The sequence below is a fragment of the Silene latifolia genome, chromosome 9 (assembly GCF_048544455.1).
Source record: "Silene latifolia isolate original U9 population chromosome 9, ASM4854445v1, whole genome shotgun sequence".
In the NCBI taxonomy this organism is placed as follows: Eukaryota; Viridiplantae; Streptophyta; class Magnoliopsida; order Caryophyllales; family Caryophyllaceae; genus Silene; species Silene latifolia.
In genome coordinates, this window is record NC_133534.1 from 114,767,802 (window position 1) to 114,789,119 (window position 21,318).

General features: G+C 35.5%; 2 protein-coding genes across 2 annotated transcripts; one reads left to right on the forward strand and one right to left on the reverse strand.

Moving 5' to 3' along the window:
* Nucleotides 1-3,968: 3,968 nt before the first annotated feature.
* On the reverse strand, nucleotides 3,969-4,914 carry LOC141601494 (uncharacterized). The gene is made up of 2 exons (XM_074421781.1): nucleotides 4,452-4,914; nucleotides 3,969-4,294 (listed from the first exon to the last, which is right to left on the reverse strand). Exons 1-2 carry the CDS (start codon nucleotides 4,912-4,914, stop codon nucleotides 3,969-3,971), a joined length of 789 nt encoding a protein of 262 aa, XP_074277882.1.
* Nucleotides 4,915-17,063: 12,149 nt separating this feature from the next.
* LOC141601495 (protein FAR-RED IMPAIRED RESPONSE 1-like) lies at nucleotides 17,064-19,982 on the forward strand. The gene is made up of 5 exons (XM_074421782.1): nucleotides 17,064-17,079; nucleotides 17,609-17,713; nucleotides 17,821-17,970; nucleotides 18,395-18,834; nucleotides 19,437-19,982. The coding sequence occupies exons 1-5, from the start codon at nucleotides 17,064-17,066 to the stop codon at nucleotides 19,980-19,982; spliced, it is 1,257 nt and encodes a 418-aa protein (XP_074277883.1).
* Nucleotides 19,983-21,318: the final 1,336 nt, after the last annotated feature.

Consider the following 21,318-nt stretch of genomic DNA (forward strand, 5'->3'; position numbering starts at 1 on the left):
AAGTAATGTCAACAATGAATAATATGGTTTGGATGTATGTCACGATGCATGTAATAAGTAACATATTTAGTGATTTGGTGGTGAACTTCGGGGACGAAGTTCCATTTTAGAGGGGAAGAGTAATGTCGCAAAATAAAAAGGCTGATAAAAAGGCTGATTTTGAGATTATGTTGTTGTTCGTTTAAAATGTTTTGTTGTTTATTTACAAAATTTTCTATTGCTTTGGTCACATTGCTTGTATGAAGTTGTAATTGGTTACCTTAGTTTGTTGAGTAATTCATGCATCGAAGTGAAAGTGGATAGTATGTTTTAAAAGACGGTCATAAAGAGATAGTTGTGGTGCAATGTGTCGTAGTAGAATCGCGTTGTTGAGTAACATGGTGGTATAGTCGTGCGGCATGAAGTTGATATGAGATATGTTTCGTGTTGATAGTTGTTACTAGTGAGTGGGGTAATCTCATATATGATGGGTGATCGTTGTTTGTGCTGGTTCGTATTGCGAGGTTGGTGTTTTATATGATAGTTGTAAGAGTCGATATGTATAGAGAGTTAGACAGTGATGATGATGACATGGGGGATGGCATTTCAGGGGAGTAGTGACATGTGTCGAAAGAGTAGTGATGTCGTTGTGTTCCCGTGTCTTGTGCTTGAGTTAGGTGAGTTGAACTTCGGGGACGAAGTTCTTTTTAAGGGGAGAAGACTGTAATACCCGCCCTTTTAGAGACTCTTTGACCAGCGTTGACTGACCTTGGGAGCGGTAATAGTCCTTAGAAGTGCGTGTCAAAGTTATCTTGGGTTGTGAGTTTCGGGTGGTACTCGATAGAGTAGAGGCTACTCGATCGAGTAGCTAGGATACTCGATCGAGTAGGGTGTCACTCGATCGAGTATGTGGGATACTCGATCGAGTAACGGGTTTTCAGCGAGGGTTTTTAATCGCGTTTTGTTAAATCCGCAAATCATTTCCGCCTCATTCCTTCAATCCTTGAGTCGCCTCTTTCCCTTTCCTTCACCATAAAACCTACATGGAAGCCTTTGAAGGTTCTTATGCCTTAGGAGAGCGTAACCTGAGTCGGGTAGCGGTCTTTTTCCGGGTTTCTCCTTGTAGGTAAGTCGTCATCATCATCCGTATCCTTGTCTTTGCAGTTAGGGTTTACTTGGTAGTAATAGATGATTGTGTTGTGGTTATAGGCATTGCTTGATTGCTGGATATGTCGTATGTTGACATGGATTAGTTGCAGTTGCTTAAAGGTAGGTTCGCCTACTCAGTTTCTGTAGATAGTCTAGTGTGTCGATTGTGGTGTCGTTGTTGTTGTATTATGGTTGTGTTTGTGTTGCAGCGTATATACGGTTGTTGGTTGTTGTTGTATTGCAGCGGTTTGTGATTGTTTGTCTCTGGTTCTCGAGATGCGTTCTCGGCTGAGTGGAGTCACTTGCGGGAGTGGCTTCACGCCCTAGTTTCGCCCTCCGTGGAACCCGCCACGGGAGGGAATGTGCACATTAATGGGACAGGGTTATCGCTCGGTATGATGAGCGGGGCTTAGGTGGGAACGGCTGCGGTCCCCCACTGGCAGGGCTGGTCCAGTGGACAGTCGGTGACGGAGATTGATTGGAGTGGGTGTGATTGTGTGTGTGACTGATTGTGTTGTATTGTATTGTTAGATGTTGTTGGCATTGTTGTGTCTTATCTCAGTACTGACCTTGTGTGGTTGTCTTTTTGTCTTATGTGTCTGCCGTGATCCCTTATGGTGAGCAGTCTGTCTTAGCAGGTGTTGATGTCGTTGATAGCTGGAGTCCGGGCAGGGATGATTTCTCGCGAGATTTGATAGTAATAGCGAGTAGCCTTTGAGTTGTATCTTTTATATCGTCAGTTGGTTTTAAATCACTTGTAATATAACTTAATAGTTCTTTTATCGACATTTGATTATTACTGTCCTCGGGCAACCGAGATGGTAATGCCCTTATATGCTAAGGAAGGCCTAGTTAAGGCTCCTCTTGATATGGGGGTGTTACAATTACTTCCCACTTGTATTCTTTAAAATGAGATTTAAACATGTGATCATCATGATCGACAATTGTGATCGCATTATTGTCGGAGGACACATATTCCAACAGGAGCAGATTAAGCTGATCAGACCGAGGATGAGAGCGGCCCAGGATCGACAAAAGAGTTATGCTGATCTACATCGTCGGGATATAGAGTTTTAGGTTGGGGACAAGGTCCTTTTGAAAGTGTCTCCTATGCATGGGGTCATGAGATTTGGTAAGAAAGGGAAGCTGAGCCAGAAGTTCATAGGACCGTATGAGATCTTAGACCGTGTGGGTGAGGTTGCTTATCAGTTGGCTTTACCGTCTGCTTTGGATAAGGTACATAATGTGTTTCATGTGTCTCAGCAGCGAAAGTATGTTAGTGATCCGTCACATGTGTTAGAGGTAGAGAACATAGAGCTGGATAAGTCCTTGTCTTATCTTGAGGTGCCTAAGCAGATTCTTGATCGAAAGGTTAGGAAAACTAGACATAGTGAGACAGTGTTGCTTAAGGTTCTTTGGTCTAACCATGAGGTTGAGGAGGCTACATGGGAAGGGGAAGAGGCTATGAGGGAGCGGTATCCGTCTCTTTTTGATCAGGTATGTATGGTTACGGGGACGTAACCGTGTTTCTTTTAGGAGGGTAGGAGATGGTCGCAAAGAGTTTTTACATGTATTTATGTTGATTTTGATATAGTTAGTAGTTGTTTGAGTCGGGTTGAGTTTGGTTTGGGAAGTATGTTTTGGAGTTTTATGTTGAGTTTTGTTTTCGTTGTTGTGTCGGGAGAGTGTTAGTGTGTTTTTGTTTTGTTGTGGTTTGAACTTCGGGGACGAAGTTCTTTTTAAGGAGGAAAGACTGTAATACTACGGTTTTATGAGTCTTTAGGTACTCTATCGAGTGGGGCTTACTCTGTCGAGTAAGTATGTTTTTATACAAAGCAGTAGTCTGCCTGTAGGGTACTCAATCGAGTAGGCTTGACACTTGATCGAGTAAGTGGCACTCGATCGAGTAAGTGACTTACTCGATCGAGTAAGTCGGTTATCGGGTGTTTTGCGACGGGTTTGTTAATAATGCGGATTAATATATATTAAGTTCCGTCATCTTCTTTAAACACTTTTACAAAACCTAAAATCACAGTCAAGAGAGATTTCAAGTTACGTTGTATCATTCATTCGCATTATTAGAAAATCCCGGAACTAGAGGTGTCGGTTTCCTTTGTTCTTTGTATCGTTGTGATCCTTGCGTCATGGGTAAGTTCTACATATCATTTTTATAGCATTTGGTTAATATTGGTTAAACCCTAATTTGGGGATTTGGGGGTTTTATGATCATATGGTTAAGGTAGTAATTATATGTATGAATGTATAGGAGGAGGCTTTGTTGAGGAGAGATTCTGAGTAGCTGCTTAGATCGTCTGATTCTGTGATTGCATTCCAAGTAGGGTTTCCCTACTCGGTATTAATTACATGATGTGTGTGGTGGTTGTATTGTGATTATTGATTAATTATATTGCTGGTGATTGTGACGGTTGTTGGTTTATATCGTTGATTGTTTTTTTTTTGGTTAAATGTAAGCTTTTATTAATGAATAACAAGATACATCAAGGAATACAAAGGTTTAAGGCCACACTTAGCATCCTTGCCAATCAGCAAAGAATGTCTAAGTGTTGTACCCAGGTTTTGTCAATACTCAAAACTGGTAATACAATAAATTGCTTCAGTCTAGCATGAACCAGCTTTTGAATTTCCTTCACAACATTAGCAGGTCTCGTAAGCTTCAGGTCAATCCTGCACTTGTTTCTCTCAAGCCAAATATAATACCAACAGGCCATCTTAGCCATTCTACAAGCATGTTTCTGCAAATCAGTTCCTTGCTGAATACCATAGTCCGAATTAAGTTGCATCCAGTCCTCAATCATTGCCAATATCTTCTTACTATAAGGTCAGTCCTTAAAAATATGTAAATGCGTCTCAGTAAATGCTGCACACAGAACACGGCAGTCATTAGCAATCAAGTGAAATTTGTACAGCTTGTCCTTAGTATTGAGTGCTTCATGTTTAACCAGCCATCCAATGAACGAATGCTTAGGGACACACCATCTATTCCAAATCTCAGAATGCCAATTTACAGGGGGGTGCAGTCCTTGCAGCCAGCAGTAACCAGACCCAACAGAATAACCCTTAGAATCAGGCATCCAAGAGTTATTCACATAACCAACAGCCATCCTGTCCTTTACCTTGCATATATTTCTCCAATTCCAATTGGAGTCTGTAGGAGGAATATAAGTAGCTCAATCAGCTCCTTTCATATATATATATATGGTCTATCCATTGAACCCACAGTCTATCAGCTTTGATATAAATCCAGTTCACCAGCTTTCCTACAGTAGCTATGTTCCATAGCTCAGCATTTTTTACACCCAAACCTCCAGTTTTCTTGCTGCAGCAGACCTTATCCCATGCCACCAGTGGGGCTCTTTGATATTCTATACCCCCATCCCACAAATAATTCCTGCAAACTGCAACAATTCTATGTATAACCATTTTAGGAATAAGGAAAATTGCTGACCAGTAGTTGTGCAAAGTGTTTAACACAGAGTTAATCAGTGTCAATCTACCAGCATAGCTCAACTTTCGAGCTCCAATCCTCCTTACTCTAGCAACTATCTTCTCCACAAGGATGTTACAATCTTGCCTTGTCAGTCTCCCAGCCTGAATTGGGATCCCAAGGTATCTGAAAGGTAAAACACCCTCCTTAAATCTGGAAATCTGAAGAATATCCTGTTTCACAGTATTAGATACACCAGCAAAAATAACTTCAGATTTAGCAACATTGATTTTCAAGCCAGATGAAGCAGAAAAGGTGGAGAATGCTCTCAACATCAGCATAATAGAGGTTGTATCTCCCCTACAAAAGAGCAGCAAATCATCTGCAAAGAGCAAATGGTTCAGTCTAAGCTCCTTGTAAAGTGGATGGTATCGTTGATTGTTGTTCTTGTATAATTGTCTGTGATATTCGGGGCGCATCCCTGGCTGAGTGGAGTCACTTGCGGGAGTGGCTTCACGCCCTTGATTCGCCTCCTGTGGAACCCGCCACAGGAGGGATGTGCACATTAAGGAAACTTGGGTTATTCGCTCAGTGGTTGATGAGCGTGGATTTGGTGGGTACGGCTGCGGTCCCCCACTGGCGGTGTGGAGTACCTGTTGTGATGGGTACTCTGGCAGGACTACACACTTTTGTGTGTAGTTAGTTGTGTTGAGATTGATTATGGAGACCGGAGACTAATGTGTTGATTGAGCTGTTTGGCATTTATTTCACTGTGGTTTATATCGTGTAATTAGTACTGACCCCGTTTAATTGTTTTAAAAACTGTGGTGATCCATTCGGGGATGGTGAGCAGTTGTTGAGCAGGTCTGATCTGGTGCATATGGGCTAGCCGGGATGAGTCATCACTTGGCAGTTAGAAGAGTCTTCCGCTATGTCAGACGATGTCTTTTAGTTGTTCAGTTTTATTAGTAGACAGTTTTGGATTGGTTGTATTTCAGTTAACAGTTTTTGGTTTGAACATGTAATCACTTAAACCGTATTCTCTTTTAAATTATGGTTCATCATTGTCTTATGATTATCATTGCCTCGGGTAACCGAGATGGTGACGTTCCTATACCTGAGTGGTCCTGGTAAGGCACTTGGAATATGAGGGTGTCACAATACCCATCCTAAACCCTAGAGCCAGTAGTAATATCCATATCCACCATACAAATATTATCCTTGACGCCAACCAACACACCGGCCAAGGGACCAAAATAAATTATAGTTGAAATCAGCGAGAACAAAGATAGAAGAAAGATTGAAGTCGGATGTATAGAGTAATTTGCTCGAAATCACAGTAATGGCGGTTGATTGTTGTAGGGTAGCATGAACATGAGCTTCAACTAAACATATAAGCACAATGAATTAGCATAATAGGAAAATTTCTGGGAAATTAGGGTTAATTACACAAATTGATGAATCTCGGGGGAAAAAATACATGAATGAACAAATTAGGGAAAGTATGGAGTATAATCGCCATTACCTGAATCCGCAGAAATGTGCGTGCGGTGGAAGGAGCGAAAATGGTGGTGATCGATGAATTCAACCCTAATTTGAGAAGCGGTTTGAGAAGAGTCAAAAATATGGTGATCGGAGTGATATGATCGTAGAGGATGATTGGAGTGGACGATCTAAGAGAGAGAAAGAGGATTTTTGATAGTGAGGGAGTTTGGAAGGTTTGGGGGGTCTGATGGCGTTGAAATTTTCGGGAACTTATTTACCAACAATCTTAATCTAATGGTTGTGAGTGGTTCTCATAGTTCTCATTATCTTGGTGGTTCTCACAGGATCCCGAATATATATATATATATATATATATATATATATATATATATATAGATATATATATATATATATATATATATATATATATATATATATATATATATATATATATATAGATATATATATATATATATATAGATATATATATATATATATATATATATATAGATAGATATATATATATGTATATATATATGTATATATATATCTATATATATATATATATATGTATATATATTTCATTTTGGGTTATCTAGTCAACTGTTGTTCTTTCTATTTTAAGATTACATTTGATGAACAATTTTCACTTATCATCTTATAATAAGCTCTCTAATCTTTTCTTGATATTTGTGCCAAAACCAAAGAACAATAATTGACAAGAACGGAGGGAGTAATAAATTCTAACAACTATATAATTCATTTTTTTATTTATTAATTTCACCATGTAAATTTTGGCTTAAATCCATATAACGTTCTTAGACCAGATACTTTATAAAATGAGTAAGTCTTCTCGAGAAACAATCTCACAAAGTCACAATAAATATATATACATATATATATATATATATATATATATATATATATATATATATATATATATATATATATATAGGGTAGGGGTCACGTACGAACTAAAGTTCAGTACGAACCGTACGAACTAACCCAACTAATAAAAGACACAAAATCTCACCAGTTCTTCCTCTCACTCTAATCCAATAAAAGACGCGCATCTTGATTTCTTCGTTTCTCTTTCCGACACCATTGATGCGCCTTCTATCTGTTAGGTTTATTTACCTCTTATTAGACTCCTCTAATAGTGAACTAATTAACTTCTTAATTATTTGATCTTTAGATCTAGTTCATGCATAACAAAATAAGAGATTTATAAGAAAAACAATGTCCCTTACATTGTAGGATGGTTCGAAATTTTGGGCACAAATAAGGTCACCTTCCTTATTTGTTCTTGAGCTTAAAATGTTGGATGATCCTCCGAAATCCTAATGTAGAGATTCTCCTTTCGATTGCACCCAAGACTAATCCCTTAAACTAGTATACTAATTAACTTGATTAATACACTAGTACCCTTAAAATTAATTCTAATATTATCACTATTACTACACTAGTAATCTTATTTTGATATTAGAATGGAAGAACAAATTCTTGTATTTCTAAAAACTTGTTTTAGAGAGATTGAGAGAACTAGAGAATATTTTGCATGTAGTATTGTGTGAATGAATGAGTAGTGTGTAAATGAGAAAAAAAATTCTCATAAAGAGAAGGAGGGAGGGCGGTTGGAACAAGGGAGTGATGCCAAAAATTAGCATCTCACTTTTCCTTTTTATCTTCTCAACATAATAGGTATGTAAGAATAGGTGTAAGGCTAGTTGTAGGTAGGCATCATCATGTTATTTTATCAAATAAAATAAAACAACCATAATCCATCAATACTCCCTCCATTTCGGTCCAACGCATAAAATGGACTACCATTTTATTTTGTCAATTTGTCATTTGTCACACAATATGTTACATGTAGTATGTTACATGTTATTAATTAATTTAATGCATATTTATCACATAAATATCATTTTATAAATTAATTAAATTACATACAACAAATTGACTAGTAATACTTGATCACATAAATAAAATGGGTCATTTAATTATAATTCACAATATCTTGTAATTATAATTAACCATTCATTCTTATCTCAATTGTTTCTCAAACAATAATCAATTTTAGTAATAAAGTATTTCAATTACTAAAATAAATCTTATTTAATCCCATTACAATAAGATATCAATATTCTCTTTCACCAACGAATTGTTCAATTTTAAGGAATTGATCAACTTGTATCGTCATACAATTAATCAATTTATCTATTAAGGGAGTTGTCCTTTAGGTGTGACCTTAAGGGATCAACTGACCACCACCGTCAAACGACAGTAATGTCAAACTCTAGTTAGCCAATCATTACCGATTAATGTTGATCAGTTGACTATAAAATGAATCATCCCTTTCGTATTCTTAATATGAGATTTAAACATGTGATCGCACTATTGTTGAGGACACATATTCCAACAATCTCCCACTTGTCTAAGACAAGTGTGCGTCACCAATTCTCTTGTCCTATTACAATCTCCCACTCAATGCAAGGTGTCTCGCAGGTCGTACTTGCATTTGATCATATCTTGAGTGGTTTCCTCGATCTGGAGAGTAACTATCTGACCGGAATTATCTACCGTAGATACCTTCCGAGCGTGGCCACGCATTTCCAGTTCACTACTCCTCGAGTGGCCTTGAGATTTCAAACAACCCTGACAAGGAGGTGGACAATTCCTATCGCACTATTCCCTTTGTTTAGCCACATTTCATCATAACCCAAAATATACTCATTTGACCTCATTTACGACAGTCGTAGAGCATAAATCAAAGCCAATCAGAAATTTGTGCCAACTTGGGCGAATTGTCTCTAGTCAAAAGAATTGACTCATAAGAATACTATAGCAGCTCTTGCCACGACCAGGCTTTACGAATTACCAGAACTCTATAAGCGGTCACTACCCGACAGAGTGTCCCATACAGTCTGCCTATGTGATCGACTAGTCATCCCATATGACTCTATGGCACTTGAACTTGCCATCAATCGCATCACACTCTAATCACTTCGAGACGTCACCTCACATAATTAACTAGGGGCGAATACCATGTGAATCCAGTTCACTTTAATGGGGTTCAATTTGTCTCTACAACCCATTTGGATACAACAAGGTAACGGGTGAGTTTAATAAAAAATCAAACGATAAATGCGATTATCATATATGAATAGTCAATACACTATTACTACTTCATATCCTATGATCTTTAGTGTATCTTTTACACTAGTCAAAATGTAATAAAAGCTTGGCAAGTGGATATACCCTATATCCATATATTCCAACTTTATCAATTGCTATTTCCTTCTTTTCAATGTTATATCTAATAACATGAATTTATCTAAGTATATGTCTAGTCTTCTTACTAGACTTGGGCTCTTTAACTTGAAAGATGCTCCCACTGTTATCTCATAACTAGTGATAAAGTCATTTGTAGAGGGATTCACCCTTAATCCCTACGTTGACCATTTTAGCACAATTTACTTAGATTCCTTTTGTAGAATTTGCAATGCGCGAAACTAAAACACTTTTATAGTCTCTTACTCCTAAGTCAATAAGACATCCTAGGATTTCAACAAATCCTGTTGGGTTTGGAAACTAAAGTTTGTGCAACCCTTCAACACATAACTTTGTTTATCATCCAAACATCTGAACGAATCCTTAATTCTTCTCAAGAATCTCAAAGGATGTTCTTTAAGGCTTTCACAAGACCATCTTATGAATTAACTTGTTATTGACTCATTATGCTCCTAGCATATGGTTCATCACAGCACGTGCGTCTGTTGGCATACATGATCGTTCTAATGGCGGAAATATTAGCAATCGATTTCATGTAATCAACAACTTAATAGGTTCAGTGAACGACTATGACTCCATCATAGTAATTCCACTTCCATCAACATGAATAACCTATTCTACCTTGTTGATGTACAACAGATACGAAAGATCTTATCCTCATAAGACTCTCAACTCTATGCCAATATTCTCTCACATAGATTCAAAAATCTAGAATACTTTGCACCTTATTCCAAGTCTCCCAATCAATCTTTTACAGAAGAAAGCATTGGTACATTATTCTCAATAAGTAATATGCTATCAACATATAAGACGTGGAGAAACAATTCTAGCTCCCACTTAACTTCATGTATAATCATGATTCTTCAATCATGTGAATGAAACCATTCACTATTATCACATGAACGAAAAATATAATCCTTTAATGCTTGCTTAAGACCATCCTAGGATCACTTAAGAAAGCTACGCATAATATGTTAGGATTCTTAGATCATTATCTAAGGTTTTGTGTTCCAAACACATCCTTCTCTAAATTTCCATTTTCGTATTTTTAATATCATTTGCCATCCTTCATCAAAATGAAATGTGGCGATTCCTAACATAATTTATCTTGATCAACATCTTCATGTCAATCTTATGCATTTGAGTACTCTAAAGCTCTATTTACCTTTAAAGAGACCCTCGCTTTAAAGTAAATCTACTCTTGAGTAATAATTTTTGGATTGTAATGATATGGCTCGTTTGTAACAAGGTCGATTTGGAATAAGGTCATAATACCATTACTTTCACAAAGCAATATTTTAACAACAAGACATGTGTGCTAAACTCCCACTGAACTATACTCCCATTCTATCTTTATAGATTATAGTCCCATTACTTTCACATTAACTATAAGACATGTTTGTTATGATCCAATCTACTCCCACTCTATCTCTTAGAAATACCTCTATCTTCTTAAGAGATAGCTTTGTGAGTAACAAACATATATGGTGAAGTAATTGGAAGTTTGTCTAGATTGACGTGTTAGCACATAAAAGACCAGCTCCATCATGGCAGCTTGATTCATGTTATATGCCAGTCTGATGCATGTCATATGTTAAATAGACTCTCTATTTTAGGTATCTCATGGTTGACCATCCGTTTAGAATTACGTGTCTGTTTTGGATTGCAATTTCCCAAAATTGAGTTCAATAACTCAAACCGACTCATATTAGTTTAATTTTTATGGGTAGTGACACTAGGTCATAATCCATATTATAAATCAAATTCATTACTTAGATCTTTGCCACTACGATTGGATTGTAATGCTTTAGTACTTTGTTCAATTGGTTCTCTACGTCATTTAGAAATTTCTCAAATTTCTCAAATGCTTCACTTTATATCTGATTAAGTAAATATACCCATATCTACTTAAATCATCCGTAAAAGTGACGAAGTAGTCATAAATTCCCCTTTCGGTGATGCTCATTAGAACACATACATCTGCATGTATTAGTTCCAATAAATCACTCGCTCATGTCCCTTTACCACTAAAGGGAGTACAAATCATTTTGCAAAGGAGACAAGATTCGCATATTCCATATGATTGTAAATCAAATGGTCCAATAATTCTAGTCGACACTAGCGTTTAATGCGTTTCTCATTTATGTGACCTAATAGAAAAAGCCAAATGTACAAATCATTTGGATTACTAGTTATGAGTCTTTTGGATTGTATTATGAAGATATCTTTGCTTGAGTTGGAAGTGTCTAAAACTTGTATATCATAAAGATAAGTGACATGGCTCACAACCATGTCTATTTTCAACAAAATAAATCCTTTCATGTCTAACATAGAAATGGAAATAATATTTTAGACAAGGTGGGTACATAATAACAATTATATAGATTACAACTCAAAGCTATTAGGAAAAACAAGTACATAAGTCCCTCTTGAAGTGGCGGCTACCCTAGCTTCATTTCCTTGTCGGAAATTTATATCACTCTTGTTTAGCTTTTCCACATTTCCAAGTCCTACTTGGAGTAATAAGTCCAACTTTGATATCTCCCAAATACTTGGGGCAATTTCGCTTCCAATGGCCCATGACATTACAATAATGACATTCCTCATTGGATTGGGCACTGTTAGGCCTGGAAATCCGCAGATATCCCTGAATCAATGTATCACCTTAACCTGACTATCAGGCCGCCAGGGTGTCAGGCTATCAGGACACATGAAGACAGGCGCCAGGCCATGGAGAGGATAACGGTCAAAATATCAGGACGATATCATACCAGGAGCTTATATTACAAGAGGAATATACGCGCGGCATTGAATAGGAAGATATCGCAATTAATGCAGCAATTAAGGACGTAATATTGAGAATTATTGCGGGTAATTAAGGAGAATATTCCGCATTAATGCCAGGATCAAGCAGCCGTTCAGCTAGTGCCTATATAAAGAGCATTTGGAAATCATTTGAAAGGATATACAAGACGAGAAATAGCAGACAATATACATATACAAATCTTACATATTTACGTCCCATTGTGCTAAACATATAATACAATAGTGAAATCCTCTCCTGGCTTGGTGCCCGTGGTTTTTTCTCATTTAAGGGTTTTCCACGTACAAAATTCTTTGTCTTGTTATTGTTATTTTTATCATCTTTATATCTTTATATTCTGCTTTGATAACCTGACTAATAAACCATATAGAGCTAGTTAACCCTACCTAAATCAACCCAGACCTGATCTTTCCTTGCGCAAAATCCACACAAAACAGGCACCCTTCTTGGTCTTGGTTTTGGTAGTCCCACTATCCATTTCCAATTCATTATCATGTTTGGGTTTCTCACCCATCTTTGCCTTTCCTTTACTACTACCAATACTCCTTTCATTTGCAAGAACACTTTTGCTAGAACTCCCACTGAATTTAATATTTCTCCTTGTTTCTTCAAACAAGGATGCCTTGGGTTTAGTGAGATTTTCTTCACAAGATTTTCTTACCAAAGTGGTGGGCATTAATATTTGAGTGGGTGGTGTGGAGGTGGTAAAGAAGCAAAAATTTCCATCCAGACCAATGCCAAAGCGTAATTCTCTAATCGTATCATTGTCATACTCCGAGCACTTCTCATCGAATGATTGGAGCCATGAATCAATGGTGATAGGTGTAGGAGTATTAGATGAATTCATTGCGTATAATTAACTAAAAAAACGGAAATGAAGGAAATAATTAACATCTATCGTTTTAATAATACTTGTAAACAAGTATTGCATTTATATAGTGACCTCTACCCAACTATTATAAATGATTCCGAGATCCAAATTCATATTAACTCGGGCACGGTGAGCCGATTCATCCCTTATCAATATAACTCAGTGGATTAACTCTTAATCGATTCTACTTCTAGAACTCTCGGTCAATAAAAATTACTTTAATATTTATCTTTAGCCCGGAACACATGCGACTTCGGTCACGAATACTTCCGTTGAGCTCAATCCAAATTTTGATGTAATAACATTTTATTACCCACTTACCCAACGTAACAAGTTTAGTACCCCGGTGAGCCAAGCCTACTTCCTCACGAAATTGGGACTCATGGTTTCTACTATTTGGTAAGGCTCGTTCTCAATTATTAATTAGTGAGAGGTCTTGTCAATTTATTATCTATCACGTTTTAAGTGAACTAAAGCGGTGAACTACGATAACTATAATTGACACGGTCGATGACTCGATATGAAATGCATGTTGTTGTTATGGCGATTTGGCAATGCATGTAACATATTAAAAGAAATGCAAAGCAATAATAGTAAATTCCTAGTATGGCCTTCCTAAAATTAGAAAATCAAATAATCTATTACATATTCGGAAACCAACTCCTTTGGTACCTTGAATCATCAAGTGGCACGCCACCCAAGAACACCGTCTTCGTCGGAACACCTTTCCGAATGGCACCGTCTTTGAAGAAACTCCATAATTACAAATAATAATAAAAATACAAAGCTATTCCTATTATACATTTGTAAAATGGAAAAACTAGTAAAAATAAAAGTGATACGAGATCACATTAAATTACAACCGAATCAATATTCCCTTTCATTACGGGTAATTATCGATTAAAACTAAGGCCATACTAAGATAAAATTAAATAATTCAAAATTATATAAGTAAAAGACATTCATCAATTGAAATATGCAGCATTATAATATGTATCTATCATGCCAAATTATGTGCCAAATCGCCCTATTTAACTTATATCGTATATATAACCCGGTTTTATGGAAATGCGTGATCATAACTTCTTAAAATCACAAATTAACACTTAAACCGCATTTAAGCTCAAGTTAATTATCCTAAAACTCTTAGGACTCAAAAATTAGTCATCACTCAATTTTTGACAATAATTCAACTTGATTTAATTTTTTTGCTCATTTTTTACCTTAAAGTCATACTCCCTCCATACCACACCAATGGTAACATTAACTTTTTCACACTTGTCGAGATACGTTTTGCAACGCGAATATCTTTAATTACACATTAAAAATTATAAAAATTTGATATTCTTATAACATGCATGGCGATAAATCAAACAATATCTCACATGACTATATTTTGTCTTATAGATTAAGAATAATATCGAAGATTCCCTACGATCATGAATAGTGCCAAGATTCTCAATGTTACCATTGGTGTGGTATGGAGGGAGTAATATTTATGAAATAAATCCAAATTAAATTACAATAATTTTGAATTTTGAATTTTAAATTTTTGAATATTCTGGAATAATTCTATGATACTCATAATATCAAAAATCATGGTTAAAATTTTTGAATTAATTTTGAGAAAATATAGTTGCAATTTATCGGTTTTATCTCATAAAACATCTAAAGTATCCAAAAATTAATCTAATCAATTTTACAACTTTAGATCTGATAAGTGGGATATTTAGGCAACCTAAAATAATTTTCTCATGTCATGCAATTCGTTTTAGCTATTTATGCGAAAATAGTCACTATTTATGCCATTTTTACTCTAAAAAATCATAAATCATGCCAAATGAGATCATTTCATCTCAAAATTTACATACACTCTGTAAATCATGCATGTGACAACATTTTAATTTTTCATGGCCTAGTTCAAAGTTTAACTATTTTTAACCATTTTACCTCTTTTAATCCATTTTTATCTCATAAAAATCATAAATCATGCAATATTAATCAAATTAATACGGGATTTTACACACTACTTGTAAAATATGCATGTGAGGTCATATAAAAGTTTCAAGGTCAGAGAGTAAGTTTAACCATTTTTAGTCATTTAACATCCAGTTATGCCATTTTTACACTAAAAATTCATAAATTATGAAATATTAATCACATTAATATGATATTTTACATGCAATACATAAAATATTCATGTGAGGTCATACTAAAATCTCACGGCCAGTAGTGAAGGTTAACTTATTTTAGTGAATAAAAGTTCATTTTACTCATAAAAATGTAAAAAAATCACTAAAAATCATTAAAATGAACAATAAATATCCATAAATCATAAAAATGACGTAAACATATTTTAGAACAAGAATATATAACATGCATCATTATTTTGTGGCTTACTCATATAAATCACAAATTTTTAGTTTTATATGTTAACATTTTAACTCGGAAAAACAATAACCGATTATGCATGCAACATCCTTATGCTCTGATACCACTTGTTAGGTTTATTTACCTCTTATTAGACTCCTCTAATAGTGAACTAATTAACTTCTTAATTATTTGTTCTTTAGATCTAGTGCATGCATAACAAAATAAAAGATTTATAAGAAAAACAATGTCCCTTACATTGTAGGATGGTTCGAAATTTTGGGCACAAATAAGGTCACCTTCCTTATTTGTTCTTGAGCTTAAAATGTTGGATGATCCTCCAAAATCCCAATGTAGAGATTCTCCTTTCGATTGCACCCAAGACTAATCCCTTCAACTAGTATACTAATTAACTAGATTAAAACACTAGTACCCTTAAAATTAATTCTAATATTATCATTACTACTACACTAGTAATCTTATTTTGATATTAGAATGGAAGAACAAATTCTTGTATTTCTAAAAACTTGTTTTAGAGAGATTGAGAGAACTAGAGAATATTTTGCATGTAGTATTGTGTGAATGAATGAGTAGTGTGTAAATGAGAAAAAAAATTCTCATAAAGAGAAGGAGGGAGGACGGTTGGAACAAGGGAGTGATGCCAAAAATTAGCATCTCACTTTTCCTTTTTATCTTCTCAACATAATAGGTATATAAGAATAGGTGTAAGGCTAGTTGTAGGTAGGCATCATCATGCTATTTTATCAAATAAAATAAAACAACCATAATCCATCAATACTCCCTCCATTTCGGTCCAACACATAAAATGGACTACCATTTTATTTTGTCAATTTGTCATTTGTCACACAATATGTCACATGTAGTATGTTACATGTTATTAATTAATTTAATGCATATTTATCACATAAATATCATTTTATAAATTAATTAAATTACATACAACAAATTGACTAGTGATACTTGATCACATAAATAAAATGGGTCATTTAATTATAATTCACAACATCTTGTAATTATAATTAACCATTCATTCTTATCTCAATTGTTTCTCAAACAATAATCAATTTTAGTAATAAAGTATTTCAATTACTAAAATAAATCTTATTTAATCACATTACAATAAGATATCAATATTCTCTTTCACAAACAAATTGTTCAATTTTACGGAATTGATCAACTTGTATAGTCATACAATTAATCAATTTATCTATTAAGGGAGTTGTCCTTTAGGTGTGACCTTAAGGGATCAACTGACCACCACCGTCAAACGACAGTAATGTCAAACTCTAGTTAGCCAATCATTACCGATTAATGTTGATCAGTTGACTATAAAATGAATCATCCCTTTCGTATTCTTAATATGAGATTTAAACATGTGATCGCACTATTGTTGAGGACACATATTCCAACACAATCCAACTCCATTCTTGCACCTCTGAATCGTCTCAAATACAATCAAGGTAAGTTTTAATTCAGATTTTTATTTCCTATTTCATGAAGAAATGCAATTAGAAAACTTAGGGTTTACTTAACAATTTGAACTCGAAACAATTAGGTTTTGGTAATAATCTAACAAGAACGATTTTTTATTTCATATGGTAATAATTGAAGAAGAAGATTCGGTTATGGCAGAAGTTATAGGTAAGTATTGCTGCATGTTCTTTGTATCCAGCAAGTTAAAGATGTGTATGTATGTAGATGTAAGAATGTGTCTTTAAACCAATGTTTTTGACATTTAATTTGGAGGGGGGAAGGGGATTAATATATCGTGATACCTTTTTTTTTTTGCTGCTAATTGAGACCCCAAATAAGTTGCTTCTAAAAGTTATGTGTATCCAGGTAGTTGAAGATGTGTTTCTGTCAATATGAAAAAATGTATGATTGTGAAGATGGAGGGAGTATTACTTAGGTTAGTCAGTGATTTCGATCTCATCTTTGCTTGCCCTTGTCTAAGTGGGGGGATGATCCTTGTAATTGAAGTTAAACTGAGTTTCCGTATTCATCGACTTAGATGTTAAGGCCTTGTTTTGATTCCGGGATTCTGTTTGGTTAGCAAAATAGAAGCGAAAGATAGGCGAAGGGATTCCGGGATTCTGTTTGATTCCTCTCTTCTTGCTTATGATATAAACTGAGTTTTTTCCCTTAGCTCAGATATTGATTTTCTGTGCAGACATTGTACAAGTTACTAATGTCCAAGGGTCTTCAATTAATTCACAAGGAGATCAGTTACTTGTCAATAATGCACCGCATGAACTTTCTTCGAACAATGTACCAGGTATTAAATTGTAGCATGTTATTAATTATTGTATTGTCTAATAAGCTTGAGTAGGTTATGACGGATAAAATTACAATCATTTTCTTTTATTTTTTTTGTTGTTGTAGCCACCCCAGAAGTTGTTTTTGATAATCCAATAGTGGGATTGCCGAGATGCTCAGCAGAATTAAAACCAGCATTGTGGATAAAATTTGCAACTTTGGAAGAAGGCATACATTTTTACGAGAAATATGCCAAGGTTGTGGGTTTCTTACAAGGTTAGACTCAACAAAATTGCTTGATGGGGTTATTACACACAAGTGGTGTGTGTGTAATAAACAAGGCAAAAGTAATCACAAGGGTACAAAAAGGAAGAGGACCCTTACACGAATTGGTTGTCAGGCTAAAGTTAGTTTTAGAAGAATTCAGACAGGTGAATATGAGATTTATGATTTTATTGAGCTTCACTCACATGCTATGAATACGCCAGCAACTATGATACATCTGAAACCATGTAGGGATTTAAACTTGGTTCACAAAAAACTGATGATGGACAATGCCCATGTAAACCATGGTCCGGTGCAAACATTTAGGATGTTCAAACAGTATGTGAAGGGATACAAAAATGTGGGTGATTCTTTACAAGATTTCAAAAAAAATTCAAGGGATGTTAAGAAATACATCAATGAATATGATGCCCAGATGTTAATAGAGAACTTCATGCAAAAAAGGCTATGTCTCCATCTTTCTTTTTTGACTTTGATGTGGATGATCAAAGCAGAATAACTAAGCTTTTCTGGGCAGATCCAATATCACTTAAAAATTATGCCCTTTTTGGTGATGTCGTTTTTGTTGATGCCACTTATAACTTCAACCAATATAAAATGGTGTTTGTCCCTTTCACGGGTGTTGATAACTATAAAGGTTGCATTACTTTTGTAGCGGGTTTGATACGAAACGAAAATGCAGAATCATTTTCGTGGTTGTTTCAAAACTTTATAACGGCTATGGGTGATCGCTATCCTTTTACTATAATAACTGATCAATGCAGAGGCATAAAAAAAGCTGTTAAAGGTGTGTTTGATGACAAAACACGCCACCGACTGTGTATGTGGCATATAATGAAGAAGTTGCCTGACAAGGTTGGTCCATCGATTTCCCAAGACACAACCTTTTTGAAGGAAATAAACTCAGTTGTTTGGGATGTAGAGATCACTCCAGAAGAATTTGAATCGAAATAGAATTCGATAATTTCCTCATATGAGATTTGTGATAACAAGTGGTTGAAGAAAATGTTAAGCACCTTGCTCTTTGGATTCCTGCTTACATTAGAGACACATATTTGGGCGGGATTTTGCGCACAACATCATGGTCAGAGTCTGAAAATAGCTTCTTTGGAAACTTCACCAACCCACATGTCACACTCGTCGAGTTTTGGATGCGTTTCCAAACAGCAATAGATGCTCAGAGATGGAAATATTCTAAGGTAATGGCTGATGATAAGAACTGTTATCCAAAATTGACAACCCCTCTCCTTTTAGAAAAGCAAGCTTCTTAATTTTACAAAATCGTCATATTTTATATTTTCCAAGTAGAAGTCCAAGCTGCATGTTATACTTGTGGCCATTTACCATCACCAAACACAACTGGTTCTGAGAATGATCATATTTCAATAATTGATCGTGAGAAAGACAAGGAATACAAAGTTAATTTAAGTGATAATAAGTTTTCTTGTTCTTGTAAGATGTTTGAAAGAATCGGGATACTCTGTAGGCACGTTTTATGGGTGTTGAAGGATAGAGGATTTGATCATATACCTAAAGAGTATTTAGCACTTAGATGGAGCAAATCTGCAACCTCCCACCCTCTTTCAAATGTTGTTGAAACATCTGTCCTAGCTGATTGTGTATCAATCGAAAGCCGCCAGAACAATATAAGTGGATTATGGTCGGAGGTATTTAATGCAGTTTCACTTGTTGAGGATAATGAGGAACATTGTGATGCGCTATTTCAATTGCTCCGGAGTTTCAATGAAAAGTTGATTATTTCAGTTAAGTCTGGGAAGTCAAAAGATAAGAAAGCTGAGATTGAGATGCTTCTTGGGTCAAAAATACCAACTGAAGCTACTGTTCTACCACCAGAAAAGTGCAAAAATAAGGTATCGGGAAAGAGGATAACATCAAACAAGGAAAAGGCAGTCTTGGAAAATGCAAAGCCTCTGAGGAAATGTCGTGCTTGCGGTGAAATGAGTAACCAGGATAGTAGAAATTGCCCGAGTCGACTCCCTTGAAACTGATTTCAGTGGGATTTGTAGATGTCACTCAAAACAGTCTGTGTTACGCTTTATAATGTTATGCTACTCACTTGAAACTGATTTCAGTGGGTTTTTAGTTTATTTGGTTCATGTAAGACTGGTTTTGTATGAACTTCAACTTTTTTTTTTAATTCTGTTTTAGGCTGCTGGTTTTTTTTGTTTTTTTACTGACTATGGACTCGTGGAGTATAGAGGGTGTTATCCTTGCTTTGCTGAACAAATGAAAAATTTTGTGATATTGTTTTGATAGGCGTATTGTTAGTGTATACGTTGTGTTCAATAAGGAGATGGGCTGACGTGCTTGAATGCTCAGGTTCAGTGAGTAAAGTGTTTCTAGTGACTGACTAAAGTGTATGTAGCTAACTGAAGGAGTGTAACTAGCAGTCCAAAAAAGTGTATGTAGCCAACTGAAGGAGTGTATCTAGCAGTTCAAAAAATTGTATGTAGCCAACTGAAGGAGTGTATCTAGCAGTTCAAAAAAGTAGGATTCCGAAAAAATGAGAAAGCCAAAAGGTAGGATTCAACATCATTTCAATGAACTCTTGAACCTCAAATTACTCCACGCAAATCGCTTATTTCACTATGCTCAAGATATGATGCATGTTGCAACAAATTGACCTATAATGTCATTTGTTCAAGTCTAATCTTGCAAACAACATGAACAAATCAGCACACAACAAGACTAGTGAACAACTGAACATCCTTTGGAATACGAACCCGAGACTATGGTCACAATGCCTCATTGTTTATTTGTGTATAGAAACTAGAAAAACACATGTCATCTCTTTTTACAAATTTACAAAAACTAGATGAAACGCATGCACATTTACAATTAAGTCGACAAAAAATCATATTTCTCGTTCAATAATAGACTCAACGACTTTCTTGTAAGCATAAAAACAGTCTCACACAAGACTAAACGTCCTGATTAGTACTTAGTATTATATTACTGGTGATATTGTTTTAATGGGCGTATTGTTAGTGTATACGTTGTGTTCAATAGGGAGATGGGCTGACGCGCTTGAATGCTCATGTTCAATGAGTAAAGTGTTTCTAGCAACTGACTAAAGTCTATGTAGCCAACTGAAGGAGTGTATCGAGCAGTTCAAAAAAGTGTATGTAGCCAACTGAAGGAGTGTATCTAGCAGCTCAAAAAAGTGTATGTAGCCACCTGAAGGAGTGTATCTAGAAGTTCAAACAAGTGTATCTAGCTGCCCAGAGACGTTCAAACTTATTTCCTTAACTATACCATTGAAATCCTAGCATCACAATTAGGAATAACACCCTCATGAAGAGTAGCCAACTTAACAAG

What these genes read in the sequence shown, in the direction of transcription:
- LOC141601494 (XM_074421781.1), bottom strand. Translation starts at nt 4,914, where the DNA reads ATGCTGATGTTGAGAGCATTCTCCACCTTTTCTGCTTCATCTGGCTTG. An exon ending in CTGCAGCAAGAAAACTGGAG is followed by an intron (nt 4,295 to 4,451) that starts GTTTGGGTGTAA and finishes TTCCTCCTACAG; the next exon opens with ACTCCAATTGGAATTGGAGA.
- LOC141601495 (XM_074421782.1), top strand. An exon ending in GGTTGTGGGTTTCTTACAAG is followed by an intron (nt 17,971 to 18,394) that starts GTTAGACTCAAC and finishes TATGATGCCCAG; the next exon opens with ATGTTAATAGAGAACTTCAT. An exon ending in TGAAGAAGTTGCCTGACAAG is followed by an intron (nt 18,835 to 19,436) that starts GTTGGTCCATCG and finishes TGTTCTTGTAAG; the next exon opens with ATGTTTGAAAGAATCGGGAT.